The 26,212-nt window shown below is 46.9% G+C and overlaps 8 protein-coding genes across 8 annotated transcripts; 4 read left to right on the forward strand and 4 right to left on the reverse strand.

Moving 5' to 3' along the window:
- Positions 1-5,597: 5,597 nt before the first annotated feature.
- Positions 5,598-7,724, reverse strand: BHQ10_009686 (uncharacterized protein; the record flags this gene model as incomplete). Its single annotated transcript, XM_040882628.1, has 1 exon — positions 5,598-7,724. The coding sequence occupies one exon, from the start codon at positions 7,722-7,724 to the stop codon at positions 5,598-5,600; it is 2,127 nt and encodes a 708-aa protein (XP_040738188.1).
- Positions 7,725-7,933: 209 nt separating this feature from the next.
- On the forward strand, positions 7,934-9,878 carry BHQ10_009687 (uncharacterized protein; the record flags this gene model as incomplete). Its single annotated transcript, XM_040882629.1, has 5 exons — positions 7,934-8,159; positions 8,210-8,250; positions 8,297-9,116; positions 9,176-9,258; positions 9,306-9,878. 5 exons carry the CDS (start codon positions 7,934-7,936, stop codon positions 9,876-9,878), a joined length of 1,743 nt encoding a protein of 580 aa, XP_040738189.1.
- A 404-nt stretch (positions 9,879-10,282) lies between these two features.
- Positions 10,283-14,865, forward strand: BHQ10_009688 (uncharacterized protein; the record flags this gene model as incomplete). The annotated part of the gene is made up of 13 exons (XM_040882630.1): positions 10,283-10,414; positions 10,475-12,285; positions 12,336-12,375; positions 12,438-12,574; positions 12,924-13,127; positions 13,194-13,308; positions 13,368-13,525; positions 13,581-13,591; positions 13,639-13,995; positions 14,048-14,101; positions 14,148-14,195; positions 14,248-14,559; positions 14,612-14,865. 13 exons carry the CDS (start codon positions 10,283-10,285, stop codon positions 14,863-14,865), a joined length of 3,633 nt encoding a protein of 1,210 aa, XP_040738190.1.
- Positions 14,866-16,477: 1,612 nt separating this feature from the next.
- On the reverse strand, positions 16,478-17,326 carry BHQ10_009689 (uncharacterized protein; the record flags this gene model as incomplete). The annotated part of the gene is made up of 5 exons (XM_040882631.1): positions 16,478-16,622; positions 16,689-16,797; positions 16,850-16,960; positions 17,124-17,218; positions 17,283-17,326. 5 exons carry the CDS (start codon positions 17,324-17,326, stop codon positions 16,478-16,480), a joined length of 504 nt encoding a protein of 167 aa, XP_040738191.1.
- Positions 17,327-18,740: 1,414 nt separating this feature from the next.
- BHQ10_009690 (uncharacterized protein) lies at positions 18,741-20,255 on the forward strand (the record flags this gene model as incomplete). Its single annotated transcript, XM_040882633.1, has 2 exons — positions 18,741-18,888; positions 18,955-20,255. The coding sequence occupies 2 exons, from the start codon at positions 18,741-18,743 to the stop codon at positions 20,253-20,255; spliced, it is 1,449 nt and encodes a 482-aa protein (XP_040738192.1).
- Positions 20,256-20,574: 319 nt separating this feature from the next.
- Positions 20,575-22,306, reverse strand: BHQ10_009691 (uncharacterized protein; the record flags this gene model as incomplete). Its single annotated transcript, XM_040882634.1, has 4 exons — positions 20,575-21,256; positions 21,304-21,688; positions 21,741-22,087; positions 22,149-22,306. 4 exons carry the CDS (start codon positions 22,304-22,306, stop codon positions 20,575-20,577), a joined length of 1,572 nt encoding a protein of 523 aa, XP_040738193.1.
- A 1,023-nt stretch (positions 22,307-23,329) lies between these two features.
- Positions 23,330-23,959, forward strand: BHQ10_009692 (uncharacterized protein; the record flags this gene model as incomplete). The annotated part of the gene is made up of 2 exons (XM_040882635.1): positions 23,330-23,408; positions 23,490-23,959. 2 exons carry the CDS (start codon positions 23,330-23,332, stop codon positions 23,957-23,959), a joined length of 549 nt encoding a protein of 182 aa, XP_040738194.1.
- Positions 23,960-24,618: 659 nt separating this feature from the next.
- On the reverse strand, positions 24,619-25,475 carry BHQ10_009693 (uncharacterized protein; the record flags this gene model as incomplete). The annotated part of the gene is made up of 6 exons (XM_040882636.1): positions 24,619-24,736; positions 24,790-24,847; positions 24,908-24,971; positions 25,026-25,034; positions 25,097-25,303; positions 25,422-25,475. The coding sequence occupies 6 exons, from the start codon at positions 25,473-25,475 to the stop codon at positions 24,619-24,621; spliced, it is 510 nt and encodes a 169-aa protein (XP_040738195.1).
- Positions 25,476-26,212: the final 737 nt, after the last annotated feature.

Below are 26,212 nucleotides of genomic sequence, written 5' to 3' on the forward strand. Positions count from 1 at the left end.
TGGAGAAGCAGGCAGCAGTGACTGCCTGGCGTGGGACACGTTGTGGGCAGCCTATGACGGAGCTCCGTACACGATGGAGCTAGCCATTGGCTCCATCGTAGCTTCAGCCTCAACGCTATAAAGAGAGCTACTTCGTACACCTCTTTGTTAATTTCTTGTTCACGACTATCACTTGTTAGTTCAATCAATGCTGCTGAACGTCTAAAGTCTATCGTCTTGCGTCTTGCGTCTTTCAGGTGTCGACCACCACTTAATTGTGCGACCTAACCCCGGCTACACCAAGGTAACAATGGCAAAACCATTTAGGGGGTCAGTGATTGCTCTTAGTGGTTTGACGAAGCATTGACTTGATTTATACATTCATTTATATCGATTAGTAGTGTATCAAATAAAAATTAGAAGAAATAAGCAAAGAAATAGGACGTTCGCAACGAGTCACAGTCGAAAGCACAGAAAGGACAGACATAGAAAGGACAGACATGAAAACGACAGACATGAAAACGACAGACATGAAAATGACAGACATAGAAAGGACAGATGTAGAAAGGACAGATGTACAAGGCACAGACATAGAAAGGGACGAGAAATCGAGATGTGGGTAGGGACAAGAACGATAGAAACAAGACAATGAGGAAAGGCAACCCAGGGCAGATATAAGAGAGACTTCTTAATTGTCACTATGAAGCTCTGGCGAGGTGTATGATAGATTTTTCGTGACTTCTAAGTCGAGACAAATAATCAAAGGAAAGGTTGCATGCGTCACACTTGCGCGGCTTGTCTTATGGAATCTCTAATCTCATACCATGACTGCTGCCTCTTAATGTGCCAAGACGAGATTCCACAGACCCAAGTTCGGGTGTGTTGATGATGTGGTGGAGAGATTTCTTGTGCTGACAGAGACCACTATATCGAGTAAAGGACTTTCTGCAAGGTTCACACTTGAAAGCCTCATTCTGAGGTTGGATCTGAGATTCCACAGACCCAAGATTTGGTGTATTGACAATGTGTGGGCAAGACTTCTTATGCCGAGTGAGACCATCAGTTCGAGTAAAGAACTTTCCACAAGGTTCACACCTCAAAGCCTCATTATGAGGTTCAATCCGAGATTCCAAAGACCCAAGTTCGGGTGTGTTGATGATGTGTCGGAGAGACTTCTTGTGCTGATAGAGACCACTATGTTGAGTAAAGGACTTTCCACAAGGTTCACACCTCAAAGTCTCAGGTTCAATCCGAGATTCCACAGACCCAAGTTCGGGTGTGTTGATGATGTGTTGGAGAGACTTCTTGTGTTGAGTGAGACAACTATGTTGAGTAAAGGACTTTCCACAAGGTTCACATCTCAAAGCCTCATTATGAGGTTCAATCCGAGATTCCACAGACCCAAGTTCGGGTGTGTTGATAATGTGTCGAAGAGACTTCTTGTGCTGATAGAGACCACTATATCGAGTAAAGGACTTTCCACAAGGTTCACACCTCAAAGCCTCATTATGAGGTTCAATCCGAGATTCCACAGACCCAAGTTCGGGTGTGTTGATGATGTGTCGAAGAGACTTCTTGTGATTGTTGAAGACTTGCTTGTTGCCAAATGAGACATTGCATATCGCGCAGTGGAATGTCTTGTTGGCAATGTGCCGTTGACACCTGAGAAGACGTTGATATGAATAATTTTTTCGATAGAGGTCTGTCTTATTACGGAGTCTCTGTAAACGATTCAATCTGTCTCTGTTTTTTCGATAGTAGACTCGACTGTACTCTCTCTGATGACGCCTGCGTTTGTCTCTGTTTTTCCGTATGTAGTCTCTATGGTAGTCTCTTCGATAACGCTTTTTTCTGTCCTTAAGCGTAGCTGCAATTTCCTTGAGTTCCGCCGAGGAAAGACCAAGGCCATGCTCATTAGGCCGGATTGCCTCGAAGAGAGGATTGTGTGAGCATAAACCAGCCCATCTGAAGGATTCTCTAGGCCATGGACATGTAGCATCCAGACCATACGACTTGTCATGGCGGTGCATAGCCCAGAAGATAGAGGCAAAAGCTGCCTCTAAAACAAGCATAGCAGCACGGAGTCTTGGTACCTGTTCTGGAGAGGGGATTGGACACCAGACAAGTAGACCAGAATGGATAATAGAGTAACCACTCTGAACAAACTCTTTGACATGTCGAGGAACTGCTGTTGCATGAGGAAGGCGATAATGAAATATCCGACTCCGAACTCCTCCGTACACCGAAGTCCCTGAGCCAATATAAAGACCAGGACGTTGACCATGTTTTCTGAGGATAAGAAAGTAGATACCCCAGGATTTCGTAGGTATCTGGTTTCGGAATGTCTCCAACCACTCAATAGGTGGTGGCTCATTGGCTTGTACAATATCAAGTAGTTTATAACAAAATGTAAGTCCGAGAGAACAGAAGAGAGATGACAAGTCAGGTCTCGTAGGTGCCACAGACTTAAATCGTGGATTGATAGATGGAGCATTCAGGCATCGCCAACTGATATCGAGCATGTACTCTCTAGTAGAGTCTTGTGTAGGATTCGCAATCCCTGCCCAAGAAGAGAGAGACTCCATTGTAGAGACACACAGATAGACACGAGAGACACGAGGGGCACGAGAGACGACAGGGGACGACAAGAGAGTAGAAAGCCCTGGAGAAGAACAGAGGAAAAAGGAGGAAAAGGGAAACAATTGGGGAATTCATGGGAAATACCATGGTGTTCAGTCTCGACGCCGTTCCAAATGGAAAGAGCGACGAAAGGGGAAGGAGCGATCACGTTGAGGCAGCTACAGCTACCATAAGGAAGGAGCGACCCAAAAGGGAAGGAGCCATGGACTCAGAAAGAACGCCCACGAGACATAATCGACGCGGGCCAAAAACAACGCGAGACTCAAAAAGCATCAATTTGACTCTGCTACCGTACAATATTAGAGGTCGAACTGGACCCGTGGAAAGCACTGCAAGCTTTCTGATGGACAATCGCGGGAGCCATGATGGACAAGGTATGAGGGTTATTGATGGTACTAGCCCTAACTGCCAGAGATGTTGATAACGACGGAGATGACAAGAATCGCGGGTAGTCGGAAATCCTGTCTGCCTTGAATCACAAATGACGAGATATCCCATCTGCCGAGAAGTCCTATTTGACAAGATTGATAAGTGACAAGACTTCCTATCTGACGAGAAGTTCTGAGGAGACTCACAAGCGACGAAAAGTCCTGTCCGGTGAGAACTACCAGTGACGAGAAGGTAGACTCTCGAAAGTCCTGTCCAAGACTCATGAGCGAGAGTCATGAGGAGTATCTCAACCGTGTCAAAAGGAATACCCTGAAGAAAGGATCCTATATGTGCTACAGTAATTCAGAAATTGACTGCCGCGATAGATATGACCAGTAGTTGTGACAAAATTGAGTGGCGAGAGGAGTACTTTCGTAGATGCAGGAGACTCATAATCCCCTACCAAGCACGCTTATGGTTGGAGCAAGATTGTCACTGTTTTAGAAAACACAGATAGACGCAGTCAGACATAGAAATGTCATCATTGACGAAAGACCAAAAAACCTTCCTTCCTTTTCCGCTGCGTCTTTGATGAATCGCAACCGACTCCAAAAGGTCCGTATGAAAATACCACCGAGGCTAGTCCATGGCCAACCATCACATCCAGTCCCAGGCCCAATGAAGGACTGCCATTATCCTGCTTGTACTCATCATTTGTCTGAGCGACAATAAAATAGTCTTGGAAAGCCCAACATCGAATCGCGTATCATATGGATAGACGTTGAGTCACAACTGAAAGGTCACTAGAGGCAGGAGATGTGACGATTGAGAGGGATGTATCATGAGAGAGCTGTAACATAGAAACTTCAAGAGTCGCGAGAGCCATATCATGGAGAGTCACGCCAGACACGAMAAGCCACAACATAGGAATTGTGAGACCAATGGCATGAAAACTCGCCAGAGACGCGAGAGATGAGTAGTGAGAGACACGAATCGCGAGAAAGCCATGACGTGGAGATTCGAAGAGCCGTGTTGCGAGGGTCATGTCGTGAAGAGTCAAAACAAGAAATGTGTGATGAATATCCATGGAGTAATTCAGCTTTTTGACAGATTTGATTTAGTGGTCGGCGGAGCATGTTAAGTAGAACAAAACAAAACAAAACATTCTCATCAATCTTGATTTCATTTCCCCTCACTCTTCAATTCATCTCGCCCAATTCTCCAACTCAGTCGGCTTCAATTTATTCTAAATCTTCTTCGTCGCTGCTCTCTCCGGAGACAATTTGGAGGCACATTTGTAGACAAATAGAGGTGAAGCTGTGAAGCATCGGCAGACGATTTAAAGACACATTTGCGAATATAAAGATATGAAGACAGCGTCGGCATACATTTCAGAGACACATTGGCCTGTGTAAATACATGATTAAGCTATGTCCGAAAAGCAACCATCAACCTTTGATACTTCAGTCTGGTAATGGTGAACACGATCCTTCGTGTCCTACCTGTCCTCTACAGCATTGGGACCGATTCCTTGATAATTCGTTCTTTGTTATCACCCTCTACCTGAGTCTTGTTCCTGCGGCTGTCCGGAACTCATCGTAAAAGGTTCTGAGGTTCTATAACGGCGCGATCCTTTCGCCCTGTACGTATCATGGAATGTCTGCAGGGGTGCTCTGACGTGGGGATGGAGGAAACCACGTACTATCTTCCAATAGTCTGCCTTGAAATAGAACAAAAAGCCCCCGGAATCATGACATATTAGTATGGGTTCTATTCCTCCTTCTTTTTCTTCAGAACTCTGTCCGGCAAGGGACCAGTTCATGTCTCCTGAAGCAAGCGGTATTTCTTTGGATCTTCGCTCGAGATTGACCATGACGTGTTCACATCAGATAACTTGTCCTCGTATTTGTCATCGCCTTGTTCGACCCATCTTCAGCCAGGCTTCTGTCCTAGATAGTGGACAACTGTCTCGTCCTCCAATAGAAGAAGTCGAAGGCATACTGCCTCATCATACGGCTTGAAGCCATTCGGTAGTGGTTTCAGGATTCCGGCCAGAATTCAATTGTGAAGGTGGTCTCGACACATTCCTACTTTGGAGTACCTTCCAGTATTGTGTCTGCAGAAGTTCGCGTTTCGAAGCTGTTGGTAAATTGTAGCGCCAATCGGACACGCCATTCCCAGTTGAGCCTTCACATGCGTTGTCCTTTGATGATTGTTGATCGACACTCAATGTTATCGGAGCCAGTGCTAGACGGTGTCAATCGGCCCAGGATATGCTTTGGAAGAATGCCAATTACCAGTTTTTAAGGGATGACTAGGGATGGATGAATGATTGATCAATTGTTTCTGTCTAAGAGCTATCCTGTCTTGGCTAGTGTATTGTCACGTGATAAAATGCCACCAAAAAGAACTAGACCAGACGGTACCTGGTTAGTAAACGATAGCTTGTGGAAGATAAAGACATGCGTAAGCAACGAACAAAACAGCGTCTACGACCAGTCTGAGGACGCGCAAACAAATGGAATGGATAGAAAAAACCTGCGTCTGGGAGCAATTCGAGACGCCTAAGCAGATGAAAACATGAGAGAGAGCACAAACTAGGTATTCAATCAAGCATTTGACCAAAGCATGTCAACTTCTTCAGCTTCGTCTTGTGTGTAGGTCGGTTGCTCGATGTTGTCCGCAATCCACTTCTCATCGTAAAAGGAGTCGATATTGTTCAATGGGCTGACCTCGTCGCCGATGATCTCGAAATGACCATGAGGCTGCGACGACGGAGTGCGATACCCCCATGTGAATTCGTTGCCCTTGCGATAGAAGATTAGAAATCCTCTATCGTCATGGCGGAAAAATCTAGCCTCGAGCCCAGTCTTTCTTATCTTGTCAGGAACTCCATCAACCCACGAGTTCTCTGCTGTGACGTGTTCACTGAAGCTGTCCCCATGTTTCGAGTACGAGTGGGCAACCTTTCTTCCAATATTGTAAGTCCCGTCTTCCCCAGGATCGACCCTCTGCCATATCAGCTCATAACCTCTCTTCAAGTAGGCTACCACGGTTCCCTGGCGGAAGAAGTCTACCGAGTAGATTGTATAGCCGTGCAGTTGGCCATCTGCTAACCAGTAGGGACCCTTGATGCGAAAGACAAGTTCAGTCTGGGTTTCGTCTAATGTTATAGACTTTTGTCGTTTGTGTCCTGAGGTTATAGAAGCCCTGTCTTCCTCTTGATTGAGATGGTTCCTTTTCAACACCACAGACCGACTGTCCAATGTTGATGGCGCTCTGTCTTCTTCAGTCTTGATAATGTCCTTTGTCACCCGATCCTCGGTCGCAGCCTTTGTGTCTATGTCCTTGGATGTAGTCTTTGTGTCTAGATCCTTGGATATAGTCCTCTTTCTTGTAGCTCTGGCCGGTTTGTGAGGTATACCAAGGTATTCTTCTGCATGGTACGTCGCGACCTTAATGCGGATGTATTCCCGCCACGTGAGGGCCTTCGGCTCGTACTTTGAGTATGCATATTTCACTCGATAGTCTTTCAACCCATCTGGGATTTCAGACGCTTTGAAGGTGATTTTTTTCTCAATACCCTTGATTGTTTCGTGGGCTTGGTCGTGTCCCTCGTTTTGCAGTCTGTAAAGTAGTGCACTAAGCCCGGTTTTCGCTGCTTTCATGGCTGTGGTCTTCCAGGGGTCTCCTAAATTTTGGAGGTCCTTGATCTCTTGGAGTTGCTCAAGAGCCGCTTGTGACATCTTGTCCAACTCGTCCAGAGTTGGGGTTGTCGTGGACGCCATCACTTCTGCTTTAGTGACCTTGAGAGCTGTCGTCGCTGGTGTTTCAGTCACTGTCGCTTTAGTGGCCTGTAACTTTGGCGCCTCTTCAGTAGCTGTCTCGGTAAAGTGAGGTCTCGTGGTTGTCTGAGATTCGTGTTGTTTTTGCTGTGGATCGGTGAGAAGGTTATGGCGATGGGCTTCCTCACGGCTGGTGGTAATGAGTGAATGCTGGAGTTCAGGTGATTTGAGGTGAGTAGTTGGGGGTGGGAGATGTAAGGGCTGAGAAGAAGTGAGATTTATGGGTGGAGTTTGAGGGATCGAGGGAGAGTGAGGAGGGGCAGAGGACGCTGTATCCTCGAGGCTGTCGATTCGCCGTTTGATCAAAACAGGAGGCAGTTGTCCCTCATTCACAGTGCTGGGAGGCTGGGGAGGAGAGTGGCTGTCGGGCGCGCCTGGCGTGGTCGGGCAATCTTTCTGTACGGTATCACTATCTGGTTCATCGTCGTAGAAATCTGTCTCTTCCAGGTCAAAGAAGGATATGTCGAAGCCTTTCTTCTCTGCGAGTTTCTGAATCTCGTTCTCCACTACTGTCTGTCGTAGTTTGCTGAACAATCCCTTCGTCTCCCTTCTTGTAATCCTGTGCTCGCAGATTTCTTCTGCGATAAGACGTGGATCTTCGTAGTCAGGTAGATTCTGGATCACAAAAGTCCTCTCGTCATCACGGAATTTGACTGAGCAAGTCTCTTTAGGCGTACTCAGATAAAACTCTGTATCAATACCCTGGATTGCACAAAAGTGGTCAAGGAGACGTTCAATGATCAAACGTCGCTTTTCGTCCACTACGCCTTGGAACTCGTCTTGAGTGTATTTGTGATTGATAATGGTCTTGACAAGCTCCTCATTTGTGTCTGTCGCAGCGTAGTCTAGTGGCATGAACCGTTCCATGAGCTCCGAGTATTGAGGTGACATGGTGGACGTGTCAATTTAGACAGATATATGAGAAGGTAAAGCTGGTCGATAGGATATTTCTACGAGTATAGAATGTTGGTGTCAAAATATAAGATGGGTCGATTCTGATTGGTTGTTGGCGGGGACACTGGTTGTAACTTGTCTCTCGGGTGTCGTGTTGCCCGGCTAGTGAGTGTCCTTTAAGTTCTGTGACCAGCAATCTTGCCAAGATGGCTAAAAAAAAGTACTTGATTGGCGACTTGGATGATCAAAAGGACTCTCCAACACAGAATGTAGCGGCGCCAGCGACCGCTTCAGACAAGAAGAGGACTGCATCAGCAGCTGTTGACGGAGTCCAGCGCCCGTCGAAGAAGAAGCGTGATGAGCAGAAGGCGGAGCAGAAGACCGAGGAGAAGAAGATTCATGTACCTGTCGATGAAGCGTGCAAAGATAGTGGTAAGCGATGCAGATTTTATCAATTCGATACAATTTGGCTGATCTATTAGCTGGATATGACGTTGTCATCGACGCGGATGGAGTTATCTGGGTATATTCCTCGGCGTGTTTAGATTTCGACTCACTAACTAGAGCAGGACGCCTCACTCAACTTGACTAGCTCGAGTAATAACAACAACAAATTCTATCGCATTCAACTACTCAAATCCAAGACAAAACAGAATTCATACAGTACCTGGACACGTTGGGGTCGAGTCGGCGAACTCGGTGCAAGCGCCTTGTTGGGCCCGACCGATTTCGAAAGTGCCAAAAAGACATTCGAGAAGAAGTTCAGAGACAAATCTGGTCTCGCCTGGAAGGATCGATTGAATGATCCCAAACCAGGCAAATACTCGTTCGTGGAAAGGGATTACGAAGAGGATGATCCAGGCGCAGAGGAGGCTAACGCAGCTAAGAAAAACAAGAAAAAGACAGACGAAAACGAACGCCCACCCCCTGAAAGCAAGCTCGCGAAGCCTATCCAGGAAGTTGTCTCGCTTATTTTCAATCAGGAATACGCGTTAAATGCATTGCAGGAGTTGAATTTCGACGCGAACAAGTTGCCATTGGGAAAACTTAGCAAGCGTACTCTGCAAACTGGGTTTCAGGCGTTGAAAGACCTATCAGAGTTGCTAAATGATGCCTCTCTTGCGGCGAGCAAATACCAGCAACCTCTTGGTACGGCACTCGAGACCCTCAGTAACCGTTATTTCACCATCATTCCCCATGCATTCGGACGCAATCGACCACCGGTGATCAGTCATAGCTCTATGTTGAAAAAGGAAGTCGAGTTACTTGATAACTTGACAGACATGGAGATTTCGAACCAGATTTTCAGTGACTCTCTTACAGCTGACAGCGAGATTCATTTCTTGGACAAACAGTTTGAGGGTTTGAACCTGGACGAAATGACGCCACGTAAGCTTTACATCGTCAAGAAAAGTTAGAAAAGGTGAAGCACTGACTGACAGCTACAGTGGACCATTCATCATCGGAGTTTGCAGAAATTTCAAAGTATCTGATTGGAGCAACTGGGCCGACTCATCACTGGAATCTCAAGGTAAGCACTCTGTTACATCAAATTAGTGCAGTTTCTTATGAAATCAGCCACAAGATATTTTCCGCATCGAACGTAACGGCGAGCACGGCCGCTTTGAAGAAGCCGGAATGACCAAACTGCCTAACGACAATCGTCGACTTTTGTGGCATGGTTCTCGCTCCACCAACTTCGGTGGTATCCTCAGCCAGGGTCTGCGTATTGCACCACCTGAAGCCCCTGTGAACGGGTACATGTTCGGCAAAGGTGTTTACTTCGCCGACATATCCACAAAATCAGCCGGTTACTGTAATTCTCATGCCAGTCGAGGTGTTGGCTTGATGCTTCTTTGTGAGGTCCAGCTAGGCAACCCAATGCAGGAACTCGTCCATTCGAGCTATACGGCTGGTGAGGACGCCAAAGCGAACGGGAAGCTGGCCACTCTGGGAATGGGAAGCACGGTTCCTGAGGGATGGAAGGATGCTTCATGCGTGCATCCGAGTTTGCAGGGTGTCGTGATGCCTGATGTGTCATCTGGACTGAAAACTTTGGATAATATTCCTTGCAGCCTGGCTTACAATGAGTACATTGTCTATGATATTGCTCAGATTCGGCAGCGCTATTTGTTGAAGGTGAGCATGTAGACCAATACGAGATCCATGACGACATACATATTACTCCTGTATCAGAAAAATGGAAAACCATCAAGCTCTTCGAGATGGATCCAAACATCTATTGGTCAAGTGATCCTCATAATCGTAGGCTTATCGGAGTTTCTGATAAGAAGGCTTGGCGACAGGCAGACTCGATTTCGAGTCCGTTTCACACCTACCACTTCATAACCACACTCGTTATCTCGTTGGATTTGTTGTTATGTTAGCCTTTTACTTTAATTATTGATATTGAGTCACTGAGTGATCTCGCATACTATCATTTCTGTCCCTTAACGCTATACATTCCCTCGGCATAGGGGCTTAACGCGCTACAACATCGTTCTTAGAATCGCTCCTTACATGATCGTTTACAAACTTGATTCGTTTTGATCATTATGATTCGCTCCTTCTTCACTGCTGCCAGTCTGGCTGCGACCGTCTCGGCGCAATACTTTCCTCCTCCACGCGAGGGTCTCACTGTCATCAAGTCCAACGTGACCGAAGGCGTGACTATATCCTATAAGGAGGTCAGCACCTAGCACTCCCTTTTTCCCACGGATTGTGATAGTATATGCTGACTGCTACAGCCCGGAATCTGCGAAACGACGCCCAACGTCAAATCCTTCTCCGGCTACGTCCACCTCCCACCACATACCCTCGACGACGTGCACCTCGACCAAAACTACTCCATCAACACATTCTTCTGGTTCTTCGAATCGCGGCACGACCCTGTCAACGCTCCCTTGACAATATGGATGAACGGCGGCCCTGGGTCCTCATCTATGATCGGCCTATTTCAAGAGAATGGCCCTTGCAGAGTAAACGCGGACTCGAATTCGACGACCCTCAATCCGCACTCGTGGAATAATTATGCGAATGTTATATACATCGATCAACCGAATCAGGTTGGTTTCAGTTACGATGAGTTGCAGAATGGGACGTATAATCTGGTCACGGGCGAACTCAAGCCGTTGGATGATGAGATGTCGTCCGTTCCGGAACAGAACAGCACGTTTTTGGTGGGCACGTTTCCGACTATTGAAGGTACGCGCTCGACTGCAAACAACACCGAGAATGCGGCGAAAGCGTTGTGGGAGTTTGCGCAGGTGTGGTTTTCGGAGTTTCCAGAGTATAAGCCTGGGAATGATAGAGTCAGTCTGTGGACGGAGTCGTATGGTGGACGATACGGTCCCAGTTTTACGGCGTTTTTCCAGCAACAAAATCAGAAGATTGCGGACGGAAGTTTGCAGGGTCATCACGCGATTCATATGGATACTCTGGGGATTATCAACGGGTGTGTGGATCTGTTGACGCAGGATCTGAGTTATGCGGAATTCGCGTATAATAATACATACGGCATTGAGGCGATTAATCAGACTGTTTATGAAGCGGCTGTGGATTCATGGAATAAAGAAGGCGGATGTCGAGATCAGATACTGGCATGTCGTGCCCTCGCTGCGGTGGGCGATCCGTTGAGTCTGGGGAACAATGAGACGGTTAACGGTGCATGTCACAATGCATCTGATTATTGCAGTAATGCCTTAGAAGGACCATATACTGAATTCGGTGGTCGCGGTTACTACGACATTACGCACGAGGTTCTCGACCCATTCCCGCCGAATTACTTTATGGGCTATCTAAGCCAGAGCTGGGTTTTGGGTGCAATCGGCGCTGCAGTCAATTGGACCGAAAGCGTCGAGTCTGTGTACGCCGCTTTCCAGAACACGGGCGACTACGCCCGTTCCGATGTTTTAGGCTATCTCGAAGATATTGCATATGTCTTGGACCAAGGCATAAAAGTCGCCCTTGTCTACGGCGATCGTGACTACGCATGCAACTGGATCGGAGGCGAAGAAGTCAGTCTCGCCGTTGAATACAGTGACGCAGATAAATTCAGGTCTGCAGGTTACGCAGATCTATACACAAACGACACTTTTGTCGGCGGCAAGATTCGCCAGTACGGCAACTTCTCGTTTACGCGTGTATATCAAGCGGGTCACGAAGTACCAGCCTATCAACCGGAGACGTCGTTTGCGATTTTCAATCGGTCGTTGTCGAATTTGGATATTGCAACTGGTCGAGTCTCGACCGTAGAAAATGCGACGTATGCCACCGAGGGACCGTCGAGTACCTGGGACGTCAAGAATGAGGCTCCGCCCATGCCGGAGTCGATGTGCTACGTTCTTGCGCTCTGGGCGACATGTACGGATGATGAGGTGGAAGCTATTGTTAATGGAACGGCGGTGATTGAGGATTATATTTTGGTCGGCAGCTCGGCTAAAAGTGCGCCGTTTTCTGCTCCTTTGTCGATTGAGAGTTCAGTCAAAGACGATATAGAAGAGCACAATGGATGGTTCCAGATCCTCTTGTCGCTGTCTGAGTTCTTTGACGTTCTGTTGTGATGTATACTATATATCTGCTAAATAGAAGATTTACCAACCGTAATAGGAAATTGTGGCCGATGCTCGAATTTGAACTTAATTTTGAAGTAAATTGCGGGGACGGCGGGACGGTGGAAAGACTTCGCGGTATGTAATTGGTTGAAGCCAGACGAACCAGGGTCTCGTGGAGAAGGCCAAGATCTACTTCCAAATTGAATTATCTTCGACTTTCAATAGACTCCATCAGAAGAACAGTTTAGGAGTTACTGCCGACCGACATCGGATCTATAGCATAGATCTGGACCCGTACGTAGGACATTAGTACGGTGTATCTGAGCCAAGGCCAAGCTCACTACGGGCATTGAGCGGGCCGCTTGATCCAGAGCCTCGTATTTCAGTACATGATAATCCGATTCAAGAAACAGGACTAAGCAGGCACTTACTTACGTAGTACCAAGTAGTAAGCATGCGGCGAGCTATTCCCTATCGGCATAGCTCAGCTGGAAAAGACTTTGTAGGTGTAGATTATCTTCCTCTTTTTGTTTCTTTGTTGGTTTTTGACTTCTTCAACGTTACACTCTTGTTAAGTACGCGCTCCGAGATTTGAGAATGAATCCCACAATCTCTGATGACAAGATGACTGCATTCAGTACAGCCCTCAATCCCTTCGTACTTTGTCCGAAGAGCTAACAATCACAGACAATGACCCCAACATCCACGGCAAAACCGAAAGCGACGTCGAGTCGCCCATCGACATTCCGCAACTCACCACCACCACGGAGCGCAGATTAATGGCCAAGGTTGATCTACACGTCCTCCCGTTTCTGTGTGTGCTGTATCTCATGGCGTTTCTCGATCGGTTTGTTCTCTTCTCTGCCCTCTGGCCAACTCAATGCGACTAATGGCGATTGTTGGTTCTGGACAGAGTGAATATTAGCAATGCAGTCCTTTTCGGCCTGCAGCAAGATCTCGATATTCAGACGGGGACAAAGTACAATACTGCCTTGACCATCTTTTTTATTCCGTATATCATTTTTGAGGTATGCAACTCTAGCTAGTGGGAAAAGGGTGGTATAGTTAATTAGGCTAATGATGACAGATCCCATCGAATATTCTGCTCAAAAAACTCAAACCACATGTATGGTTGTCGTTTTGCATGGGCATGTTTGGGTTTGTTATGATTATGCAGGGCCTGGTGCAGAATTGGGGTGGTTTGATGGCTACTCGCTTCTTTCTGGGGTTGTTTGAGACGGGCATGTAAGTATACCTCATGACCTCTCTGTGTCTTGCTAAGTACTAATTGACGGCGCAGGTTTCCAGGATGTATGTACCGATACCCCCCAGCGTTGAAAATTATCTAATGTTTACAGGCTTCTACCTCATGTCCTGCTGGTACACCCGCGGCGAAGCCCAAAAACGCTTCTCCTTCTTCTTCGGCTCCGCGACTCTGGCCGGCGCATTCGGCGGCGTTCTGGCCTACGGAATCGGCAAAATGAACGGTATCCGAGGCTACAGGGGCTGGCGATGGCTTTTCATTATCGAGGGACTGCTGACGATAGTTATTGCTGTTATATGGTTTTGGACTCTGCCTGATTTTCCAGAGACGGTGAAGTGGTTGGATGAAGAGGAGAGGGCGTTTATCAAGGCGAAGCTGGAGAAGGATACAGGCAAGTCGGAGCACGCAGAGACTATTACGTGGAGAGATGCGTTAGAAGTTTTTAAGGATTGTAAGTTTTCCACCTGCTGGTTCTGAAGCAGAGAAATTAATGTCTCTTCTAGACAAGATATTCGTCGGAGGATTGGCATACTTTGGACTTATTGTCCCGGCTTATGGTATTTATCGCATCCTGACTTCGAAGACACATGACTGACAGTCTAGGATACGCCTACTTCGCCAATTCCATTATCAAGAGCTATGGCTACAGCGGTATGTAAATCCTCATCAAAGATTGAATGATATACACCCACTGACTGAACAGCTCTCACCACCCAACTATACTCCGTTCCTCCCTGGGCAGCAGCATTCGCGTTTTCCCAGGTAGTTGCCTATTTTTCTGACAGACTACGCCACCGATTCTTGTTTACTATCATTCCGATATGTATCACGCTGGTGGGCTTGGCCATGTTACTCAACATCCACAATCACAGACATGTCGAGTACGGAGCGTTGTTCTTGGTTACTTCGGGCACGTACTCTGCCATGCCTGTGATTGTCTGTTGGTTCGCGATGAATCTGGGCGGACACAAGAGGAGGAGTGTGGGAACAGCATGGCAGGTTGGATTCGGAAACAGTACGTCCATTCCACCTTCTTTCTGTCTGACGAGATATACTGACTAGAATAGTCGGCGGAATCATCGCTACATATTCGTTCCTCTCGAAAGATGCACCTGAGTATCGCAATGGATTCATCATTTGCATTTCATTCACGTGTCTATCGGCAGTGGCTTGTATTGTATACTTGCTTGGGATTTGGCATGCGAACCGTCAAAAGGATCGTGATGCCACGATCCCCAGTCCGGGTGCTAGTGATCAACTAACCGACGACAAGACGAAGGATCTGGGAGATTTGGCGCCTAGTTACCGGTACATCTACTAGATAAATACAAACAAGGTCCATAATTATAGCTCTGGTAGCTAGGTAGCTACAAATTGATTGTCCTTGGTCAATACATGAGGATTCTTCCACGCACACCCTCTTGTAATCCACACCAGTGATAGAAACGGCACCCACACTACCATTCTATTGAAAATTTTTTGTCCTGATAAGGATCCATTTCACTTTACAACATAATATTCGCAGCCGAGGCCGGAGTGCGTGAGGGGAGTGAGTACATGTTGCGCCTGAAAAACAAGGCATGCCGGCCCCGCGATAACCTTCCGCAACAGGCTAGCGCAGCCTCTTAGACGAGAAGCTTAGTCAGCGCCCACACACATTCAAAGCCGCTGTGAAGCTCTCTCATCTTGATCATTCCTACAACCATCTCCTCATTTTCAAAGACAAGTGTAAGTTACCTTTTCGCCTTCAATTGTTCGACGGTATCGATGAAAAAAAGTATTACGACTGCAATGACTTCCCGTCATTGCAATTGTACGACTAGCTGCCGATACGAGCTCAATTGACGTCGTTGTTTTGCCTCGAGCTTTTGCTAACATGTCACGACAGTCTCGAAACATCTGCGAAGATGAGAGCTAAGTGGAGAAAGAAGCGCGTTCGCCGTCTCAAGCGTAAGAGAAGAAAGGTCAGAGCCAGATCGTAAGTCTCGTCGCCTACCTGTTTGATTCAAAGGCAATGGTTAATTGTGTCACAGCAAATAAACGCTCGGCCCCTCCATCTCAGTTCTGTCATGATGAAGCCTTCCGTTGAATAATCAAACACGACATAATGAGTTTTATTCGAAACGTCATTCCTTTCTCGATCGGGATTGTCCAAGAGCTCGCCTTGTAATTTTTATTTTCATATAATCGCCAGACGAAAAATCGTTTATCTGGAGCTGTCAAATCTTTCAGCAATTTATTCCAGTCGCCGAGCTCTATACCAAAAGTTTACGGTTTATCTTGGGCAGATTTGGTGCTGGTGCTTGGTTCGAAAAGTGCAACAATCAAATGAGATGGACGAAGTCTGGGAAACTTGTCCATTTTTCTCGAACGGGGATTATTTTTTTCTTTTACGAAAAAAATGCCGTGTGTTTGGATGGCGCTGGGAAGGGGAGTAGGAAAGGAACAAGGGTCTGGATGGCTTCGGTCATTCATGCGATACGATTTGCCTTGATTTTTCCTGTCTCTTCGGGTTCATGATGAGGATCTGGTCAATTATTACCTGCGATTTTGCTATCGTGACTGCTCGACGTGGGTGTTTTGTTGCGCTTATGACGAGTCTTGCGATGTGAATGACCATGTGGAGATGTCTTAACGATTTATTTACTCAATCAAAAAAATGAACTTTGTGTTTCTATACATCTTTATAATGATACTCGAGTAGAGCTTGCCTATAAACAGACAACGATATTATTTCTCGAGAGGTCAGTCTTGACGTAATTGACTGGTTGTGCGTGCTCTTGTAAAGCGAGGAGGTGGTTTCCTATTCCGGGCTAGTCCCATAATACATGTCCGCCCTTTCCCCGCTGCACTTTATCTACATCTACAGATCAAAAGGTATAAAAGGTTATACATCAAACATATAATTGTTATACATCAAGCTCGAGCACAGCTCAAGCAGAGCTCACCTCAGCTACAGGCTTCACCTCCCCAGTCTTGATATCATACACAAACCCCCTCGTCCGCTCAGCAAGCTCCTTTCGCACAAGCGGCGAACGCTTCACGAGCTGCACATCCTCTTGCACGCTACGCTCAAGACTACATCGAGTCGATCAGATCAGAACTCGATAATTTTGTACTCATTTGGGATTGGATAAGACTTACTCCTCGAATCCGGGAAGTATGAGATCGTCAACTTTGCCAGAGGCATCAGGGGCGCGCTCGCTTAGTACCTGACACACGTCTGCGTTGGCAAAGAGTTGTGCTGAGCAATCTGCAATATATCTCGTTAGTTAAATTTCGGCGTAGTGAGGACAATAGACTACCTGTGTGGTGCATGATCATTATATCTGTGAACTTCAAGACATGGTCGAGGAACAGCAGATTACTGAACTGAGAGGCCATGCGGCCTGCAGCACCTCGAGTAACGACCGCATCTGCCAGAGTTAGCATTCAAGAAATTCCTCGGAATTCTGAGGGAAATACCCCATTTTTCAAGCCCTAATATGTCCCAAGGGTCAACTCGATTATCGCAACAGGACACTAGCATCGAAAATCTGGTTAGCACTCTGTTTCCTGGGGACGGGGGAGTAGTCCTACCTATAAATATCTTTGGCATTGGCAAGCTCTGATCAGGAGGAAGTTGACTGATCTCGGCCAGGGAGGGTATGGGTTGGAATGTTTCCATCCTTTTACTATATACCCCCGTGTCGTGATTAGCTAGGGTGTCGACTCACGTGTGTGATGATCTAAACGTACGCATTACGCTTCAAGAGTTCGTCTATACTTGGGCTGGAGGCCATTTTCGGTAGTGTAGCGAGACGGTTTGTAGTGGATAGGTAATTTAATGTTGGTTTTGATATACAATAGTTATTTATTGGGAAAAGATACATATTCGGTACTTGTTTATATACTTCAAAAGGACTCTCTTTCTACTGTGCGGAGCTTCCGAACGGAATGGCCGAAAAACCTCAGTGATTTCCAGCAAGACCTGATTTCTAAGCGCTGCAAATGAGTAATCCAGCCAAGAACCACTTTTGTATACAGTCTTGTAGGATTGCTTGATGCGATAAAATCATTTTCTTAACGTCATCGCCCGAGGTGGGTATCCGATGGATTGCCCGTCACTCCGTAGTACGCTGTCGGGTGAGAATCTGAAATGCAGTCGAAAAAATACGGGGCCAATTTATACGCTCTCTGACAATTAAAAAGTGTATTTCCGGTTGCTTTCCCTGCCGAAGTTTTAGAAACATCAAAAAATGTGAGGAGTCCAGTCTTTGCAGTCTAAATTATACATATTTCTTTGTTGGATTAGGGCTCTGTATGTAGAATTGAAGGCATTGGGTAATATCCCATAAGCTCGTGCTCTGTGCAACCACTGCAATTCAATTTGACCTTTTCTCTCAACCTCATAGACAATACCCAATTAAAGCTTACTCACACCATGGCCGCATCATTAATAAGTTTTCTGATTTCATGGGTGACGTTGTGGCCACTTATATCTTCTGTCATTCCAACGTGGTCCTAGGCGTGGGATACAAATTGAATGAAGGTCAAACCGTGGTAAGCGAGCCTATTATTCTTTCAATATCGGGTATACGCAATCAATAACTCGTTATAAACCAACTCCCTTGCTACATGAACTATGCGGCTTTTCTGCCTGCAACGCACCCGTACCAATTCTCGGTCCTCCAGCTTTTCACGGCGCCGACTTGTCGTACGCCTTTTATGACGATGGATCAGCTTGAGTAAATGCGACTTTTGCGATGATATTACAGCAGTATATTACCCAGTTCGCTGTCACGAGCTCGTCAAATGCAGCTGGGTTGCTTTACTTTCCGCCTGCAACGGGGTTTAGGTTTAGGATTTGTGGAATGATTTTGTAGGGCCGATGCAGGCCGAGTCTGGGATTAAGGAGTTGCCTGAGCCGTGTTGTTACTGGCGACAAGCATCTTACCTTTTGTTATGATTTCGAGATTTTTTTTACAAGGAGTTGATGTCATAAACAAATCCTACATATAGCAAGTAGAAATGGTGGTCCGTGCGGCAGAGATATCTTATCCTCTTACAACGCCGACAATTTTTTTCTAACTCCGCCATTTTCAATACGGAATTTCCGCAGTCGTTCACCACACCAGCTGGATTGACAGAGGCTGTTCGCCATCCATGGTATGGTAATTACAATATACAGCTTCTGATTTATTTCCATAAGAGAAAATGGCCTCCGACAAGGTCGAGAAAAAGCGCAAAAGAGACTCGGACAGACACGAGCGTCCCAGCAAAAAGCCTGCTATTCAAGCGCAAGATTTACCTCCATTGACCGCGAGTGTGCTCAAAGATGACAACGAGCTTGCTCCTGTGTTGAGTATGTCACCTCTTTCAATTGAAACGATTGGAGCCATCCAGCGCAGACTTGACTAATGCATGACAGTAAACGCACCCGGCCTCCAATTCCCCAAAAAACTCCACGGCTTCAAACCCTACACCAAAGAATCCACGACAAAAAAAGCCTCGTCAGGCCGAAACAAAGGCATCGTCTCTACCGAACTCCTGCTCCAATCCTCCGAACACCCAGTCCTAGACTTTATCGGCACCGAAGCCACCGAAGACGCCGACTCTCAATTGAAGCATTACGTCGCCATTGTCGACCCGGACCAAAAGACATGGCAATTCGTCGAAGTGCGGCGAATGACGCTACGCAGTTCAGTGAAGAAGCACAACAAGGAAGTTGCGGAAGATGATGAGAGTGACTACGAGACTGCGGCATACCGCGATCAAAGGAAAGCGCTCACAGAGGCATTCGGCACAAAAGCGTCACGTAAAGCGGCTCAATCCGAGGCTGAGAATAGCATGCTTGCGCCTGCCGGTGCTACGGGTGCTATTGAATCGGCGATTTTGTCGTCGATGCCCGCACAGGGTATCGCAACGGCCAACCTCAAGGCGCAAGAACTTCAAGCACAAGTCCAGGCCAACAAGCCCATTCCAACCGCCAACCTGTCCGCCACGCACCCGTCAGAAGTCTACACGCTCGAGTCACTGGTTGCAGGCGGCGTATCGACACTCAACCAAATGCCCACTCAAGAATGGCAGGATGCTGTCAATGCCGGCGAAGCAATTACCAGCACATCCCGCTACGTGGCGCACCGCGTGGACGCGGTTGTGAAATCGACAAACGTCACCCACCTCCAAGTCCTCCGCTACATCCTCGCTCTCATCGAGCTTAGCAAAAATATCAAACGAGGGAAAGGCTCCGATCCACCAGGCAGCAAACGCATACCTCTCCGCGCAGACCTCAAGAAGGTGTTGTCCGGTGGTTCGTCGGCAACAGCTCTTCTCCCGGACCCCGTGGTGGAAGCCATACGCCGCAAATATGCGCCTGGTGGGGTGATGGTAGCGCACAATATTACGCTGCTTCACACCACCCTCTGCGCTTTATCTCTGCACATTCCGCCTGCGCCCGCAAAGGATGGCGGCACCAGCTCTCTCGGCGGAAACACGCCTACCGAACTGGCCACTGATCCGTCGGATCTCCGCGACGACCTTCGTCTGGACACAACCACCGTCACGCAATATTTCAGGGAATTAGGCTGTAGATCTGACAAGCCGAGGGAAAGCGAATTCGCCAAGTTTGGTATCAAGACTAAGGCCGAGGCGGCGAATAGGAGAGTCTGCAAGCTGAGGCTTCCGTTGGATTTTCCCAAGGTGTCGAGGGGCGGTGGACCGAGACGGTAGACTTGATATCAAAAGGGAGAAAGAGAGGATTTCCTTAAGCGGTTTGTTTCATGTACATGTTTGGAGTTGGACGTTATTGGTTTCCTATTTCAGGACCGAATATTTTGGACATTCAAAAGTGTGTAAATCGATTGATGAAGACTATGAGATTCTGATACTAGGAGTCAAAATCATATCAAGTAGTTGATATTCATATCTATTCATGATAGTGCACCGTGGCCTCGTTACATGCAAGCACCCCATGATCGTCAAATACAACGACTAAAAACATGATATACGCATATCTGATATTACATATCCAAATCGTCATGTCATATGTTTACGCCTCATCCCCAGAACCAGAACGCTCAACGGCTTTCCCCCAAATCTTCTCGAATGCATTATCAACTATCGATGCTTCCTTCTCTTCCTTCGCAGCTATCGATTGCTCAGTTGAAGCAATATCAGCTGGTCTCAATCCTGATTGAGTTTCCTCCACAACTTTGGCGGAAGCAGCATTTTCAGACTCTAGTAGTCCAAGATGAAAATTGGAGCTATAAATCACAGCAGCAAAAGCCTCCAATTCCTGAACACTCTGTTCCATTGCTTCGAGATATTCATTGGGTGGATTTGTACCGTTTCCAATAACGTGACTCTCGCGGGTAATCAGAGCCAAAACTGTTGCAAGCTTGGCCTTGGGCGAAGACGACAACGAAGCTGGGACGATGGTAGCAGCCGAAGAGAAGGTAGTCATAGGAGCTGGCTCAGATGTTGGTTGTTTGAAGAGACTATTAGCGCACTTTTGCTCAACTAGCTTGGCGAAACCTTCATTATTCAATGATGTCAAAATCCGGCTGAATGAGGGAGACTCGATCAGGTCGGATGTCTCATCGAGTAGTTGTCTCAAGTTGGCTGTCGTTTGTGGTGATGATGACGTGTCGGAGCTGAGTACTCCTGATTCTTGCAATACCATATCTTCATCTTCCTTTCGAGGAAGCAAATATGGGAGCCATGGTTTGACCCTACGTCGTCAGCAATGAGCTATAAACACGCTAGAATCTTGACATACTTTCGATCTTCCTCTGTAGCTCCCTCAACCCGTTTACGGACATCTAACATCAACTCCGAGAGCTTGTTGAGTGTAATATCTTCCCGAGGGTTGAGCGGTCCGAATACCTCCTCCACGGCGACGCGGACATTCTCCATCAGATCCTTCCATCCTCGATGCAACAGCCACCAGCTAAATGTCAAGTACCGTCTGTTGGTTTCAAAATCATTACCGAACGCTTGTGAATCATCGGCGTGGTCTTCGAGGCGGATGCTTGATCCCACGGGACTGGCGAGTGCGAGGACACTGGAGAGATAGCTCCGTCTACCGAGGAGGTTGAGCTGGATTCGGGTGAAAATAGTCAATAGAGACAATGTATATATGAGGACGATGGATCTCGTTATTGCTGGTAGTGATGAGCGTACTTCAGTGTATAAATTAGCTGGATTGGCACTCACAGAATATCTTGACATCATTCCACAGCTGTGCCTTGCTCCGTCTAGGCCGCTCATCCGACGTTGTGGAATCAGCCAACTGGCTCGCATGGATAAAGCTATCAGCCTGGAAGCTGGTCAAACTCTTGCCATCCTCTTCTGTGACACTAGGAGCCGTCGAAGAACTCGGCTCGGATGTGAGCACATCTGACCCGCTAGTTCTGGCTAGTCGCTCTGCTCGTTTCCTCTGCAACTCTTGGGTGAGCTCTTCGACCGGAAGAGCTTCAAGGATATTCTCAGTCGCTGTTGGGAGAAGTGCGAGTACGGTAAAGGTACAATCGGCTTGGTTTTGTTCGAATCGTCGACGGAGACTAATCACGCACGAGATCAGTCAGTATGTAGCCCAATTGCTTGAACATATTGTTGACGTACTTTTCCTTGGCTATCCTGTCACTGTTCATGCGCTCGCGTGCTTCTGTAAACTTGGATAACACATATTGTCCGGCGACGTAGCCCACGCCGATAATACCGGCTCCTATTGCGAGGCCTTTGCGATTGCGGCGAAACCAGCGCCTGGTAGCTCCGATCATGGTGTCGGCGTGGTGATGTGAATGAGTTTGTTATTTCGCTGTTGATAAAAAGATTCACGACATTGTATAAGGGTGAATGCTAAAAAAGAGAAATCAGAATTGAAAATGGAACGAGAAATAATGGAAAGCTGTAGCTTATCCGATCTGCGCTTGGGTTCATTGTTACTTCCTTCCTCGGCAACTCAGTAGCGGCTGCCCCGTCCCGTGACTTGGGCTTGCCTTTGCCTTCAACCGTGGTAACTGGCTGGCACGTTCCTTGTATACATTTCTGCCTGAACAATAAGGGTTGGCAGTGATGCCTCAGGTGGCACATCTAGGCGTGCCTTTGGGTCATTCGGCCCATGACGTACTATACACGGCTATACAAGGTCTTTGATTCTGAAGAACTTACTAGTACATAGTAATGATAGTATAGATAGATGCCTATTGAATATGCTCCCCTGATTTAGAAAGCAAATAGACCATTGATTGTTACTCGCCTACGTAAGATCGTAATTAATGGAAGCAACAGTAATTAGATGTAGATTCGATATTCCATGCATGGGGGCAATGGGGCTACCGAGTGCATGGCTGAGCCCCGACGGTGGCCGACACATGGAGGGGTTTAGGCAGTTTAGCTGCTATTTTAGTGACGCCCCTCTGCGTACACTTAAACCGTCAGCAACTACTCCAAGTAGCCCAGCTCGAATTTTCCTCATCCCACTTGAATTCCTCTCCACGCCGCAAATAGCGGTAATGAATAATGCGCGGCATTAGCCCCGATTTCCCTTCTGCATACTGATTACTATCTCATACTTACTGGCGTCCGGCAACGGCTATCCCCACCACCAACCTCAAACTATACAAATGCGCCACCTTGCTCTTTCACGACCTCACATCTCATATCTGCGCACCCGGCTTAATTGACTGTTTTGCGAATCTCAGCGAGGAAATTGATTTTTCCGCTCGAGTTGAAAGCAGACAGTTTTGCCGCGGTTGAGAAGAACACGAAATTTCGAGCTAAAAACAAAAATTTGAGCCAGGATGGAGCCCCGCCGCAATCCGCCAGAGTACTTTCTTGAGATCTTTGCCGATTCAAATTCTGTCAAAGACGTGCTGAAAGGTGATTAGCCTATCTTGACTGATTTACGTCTATCCGACGTAGATTGGAAGTTGTGCAGACTACGAACTAACGCAACAATAGGCGTCTTGAACCTCATCTTCTTCCACCGATACTTCCCGTCCATCCGCCCCGGCTCCGTCGAAATCCTCGACCTCACCCTCCCAACTGTAAACGATGTCGAACTCGAAACCCTGATCGACTCGCGCGTCAACGCCCTCGTGCGCCAACACCTCTCGACATCCTCCAACTCCTACAGTGCCGGAAACGGAGTCCGAGGGCGTATGGCCGTCGAATTTTTTGAAAAGAAGATCAGAAAATCGGGCATGTGGTTTGGCAGTCTGGCGGGAAAGGGGGAGGAGGAGGTATGTTGGGAGATTTGGACTTTGGATGTGACGATTGCGACGCCGAGGACGGAGTCGGGKATGCCCTCTTACGTGCTTATTCAAGGCATCATATTGACTACTTATAGAACGCGCAAAAGTCCGAAAAGCCATGGAGAACATGCTGCAAAAGGCAGCATTGAAGATCCTTGCAAACGTGAACCGGGATAAAGACCATATACCAATTATCACGACAAGTGATTCGAATCCATTCCCATACCGAATCGTCCTCAATCCGCGGACGGACAGCTGGGGCAATCGTATCAGCTTGTATTGAGTGGATGACATTCAACACCATTATCATCTATCATCGCTAGTGGTATCTGCGCCACATCCCAATCTGCATCAGCAGGTGGAAAACCCACATCTATAATTACGAAAACGCGAAGGACGATTGACTAATCATTAACGAAACACCAACAAACTCATATTCATTGTCGCAAGGTTCATTGCGCAAGACATCCAAGCATTATCGCCACCGCTGCTGAGAAACTTTCATAAAACTTGAGATCTCATACATGATCAATACGCTCATGACAGAATATCAAGGAAAGCAAACATCACAAATCCAAAAAATGACAAAAATTGAATAAAATGAGTCTGTAAAATTACAGACCCTTCCCTGCGTTGATAACCCAGGTCTCTATATCTCTCTCCACCATAACATATCATATCATATCAGCAAGCAAGAGATGCGGGATAAGCTTCAATTGACATGCGAATAGCTAAAGATCGGCACTTCAGTCCAAGAGCAGTCCATGGGTGATACTAGATTTCATAATGCTAGTATTCAATGTCGATTGTCTGGACCTCTCGAATTGATGCAGTATTTACTGCGACTTGCTAGCAGCCTCAGCCTGAGCCTTCAAGTTAGAAGAGGTCGAACCGCTGGAGAAGAAACGGGCGAACAATGGCTGGATGAAGGAGTGGAAGACGATTTGGGCGCCGCTATCCGAATGTTAGAGTTATACCACGCAAATCATTGAACACTTATCACATACCCGAACTGAGGAAGGGCCATCCAGAGAACAAGGACAAACTTGAAGATGTAGTAGAAGGCTAAGTAGATATATTAGTAAACAGAGCAATGCAAGTTCATTCTGTAGAAAAGCCACTTACGGAACCAGTAGGAGGCGTTGATAGCGCTCTCGATGACAGTCAAGAAAGCGTACACAACCCAGTACTAGCGCATGTCAGTACCTCGAACTTCTGCTATTCACGAATCAATCGCACTTACAGTCAACCACTAAAATAATAATATTAGCAACATATCCCTTATTAACGATCAAAGCACGAAAAAAAACTGACCTGAGTATCATCAGCCGTACCAGAGGTAAACAAGGCATGAAGTGAGTAATAACCCGGAATCAAAAACCCGGCAAAGTTAACCAAAAACTCGCCAGCGATGTTGAAGAAGACGAGGAAAAAGTAGATGCCGACAACACCGAGGATGGCGTAGACCTTGGGGACGGAGGTTTGTCTTTCGAGGTTGTTGAGGAGGGGGTATTTGGAGAGCTATTATGCAAGTCAGCAGTGAATCATTTGAGATTTTTCGATTTATATTGAGTGACAATTCGAGTATCAATAGATACTCCTTCAATAGAATATGGGAGATCAAGGGAATGAATCTCACCTCCTTGTCAAGTTGCGCAATCTGGTGCTGCGCACGATCCTGAAAGCTGGCCATATCGACGGTAGATCTGAACACAAAAGACCGATTAATTGTTTTTCCAGAGTAAGAAAGAAATGATATAGCACCAACAGATAATATATATGTTCTAGATAAAATGGTTGATGGTAGATGTCCTTGAGGGGTATGTGATGTTGATGATGGGGATGTGTGTGCGAGGTTACAGAAAAAGACGTAAGAGACGGAAACGTCAATGACGGCAGCAGCACCCTGCCTAGGTAAAGCTCGCGGGCGGGTGACGGTGTGGCTGACGCATCACGTGATGCGTATGACGTTGAATCTTCTCAATATTTAATACGTGGCCCGCGTATTGTGAGTATTTCAATACGTCGATATACTCCGCACCTAGAGGATAATGGAGCCTAGATAACGGTTCTCTGACCGAAGACAAGAGTTTTCGTCTTCATGAGATACGAACTAAGGTTTGATACATGTATGTGATATAGTCATGCATAATAGCCCGTCGGGAATATGACATGTGCCTTTTCCATGTGATCCATTACCTATCGCAGGTGCCTAGGTAAGAATTGATAAGAGATTCTTGATACCATTACATTGGATAAAATGTCACCTGACGTAGCGATACGCATCTACGGCTCTACGAACATTATGGAAAATGATGACCATGCCCGAAGGCTATACACAATCAATTGACAGTCCTACATGGGCTCTGACGATGCGTACAATATACAATAAGGACAAGACAGCCATGAGCCCTGAGATATAGAGCCTGG

Source organism: Talaromyces amestolkiae, assembly GCF_001896365.1.
Source record: "Talaromyces amestolkiae strain CIB chromosome Unknown scaffold26.1, whole genome shotgun sequence".
Lineage (NCBI taxonomy): Eukaryota > Fungi > Ascomycota > Eurotiomycetes > Eurotiales > Trichocomaceae > Talaromyces > Talaromyces amestolkiae.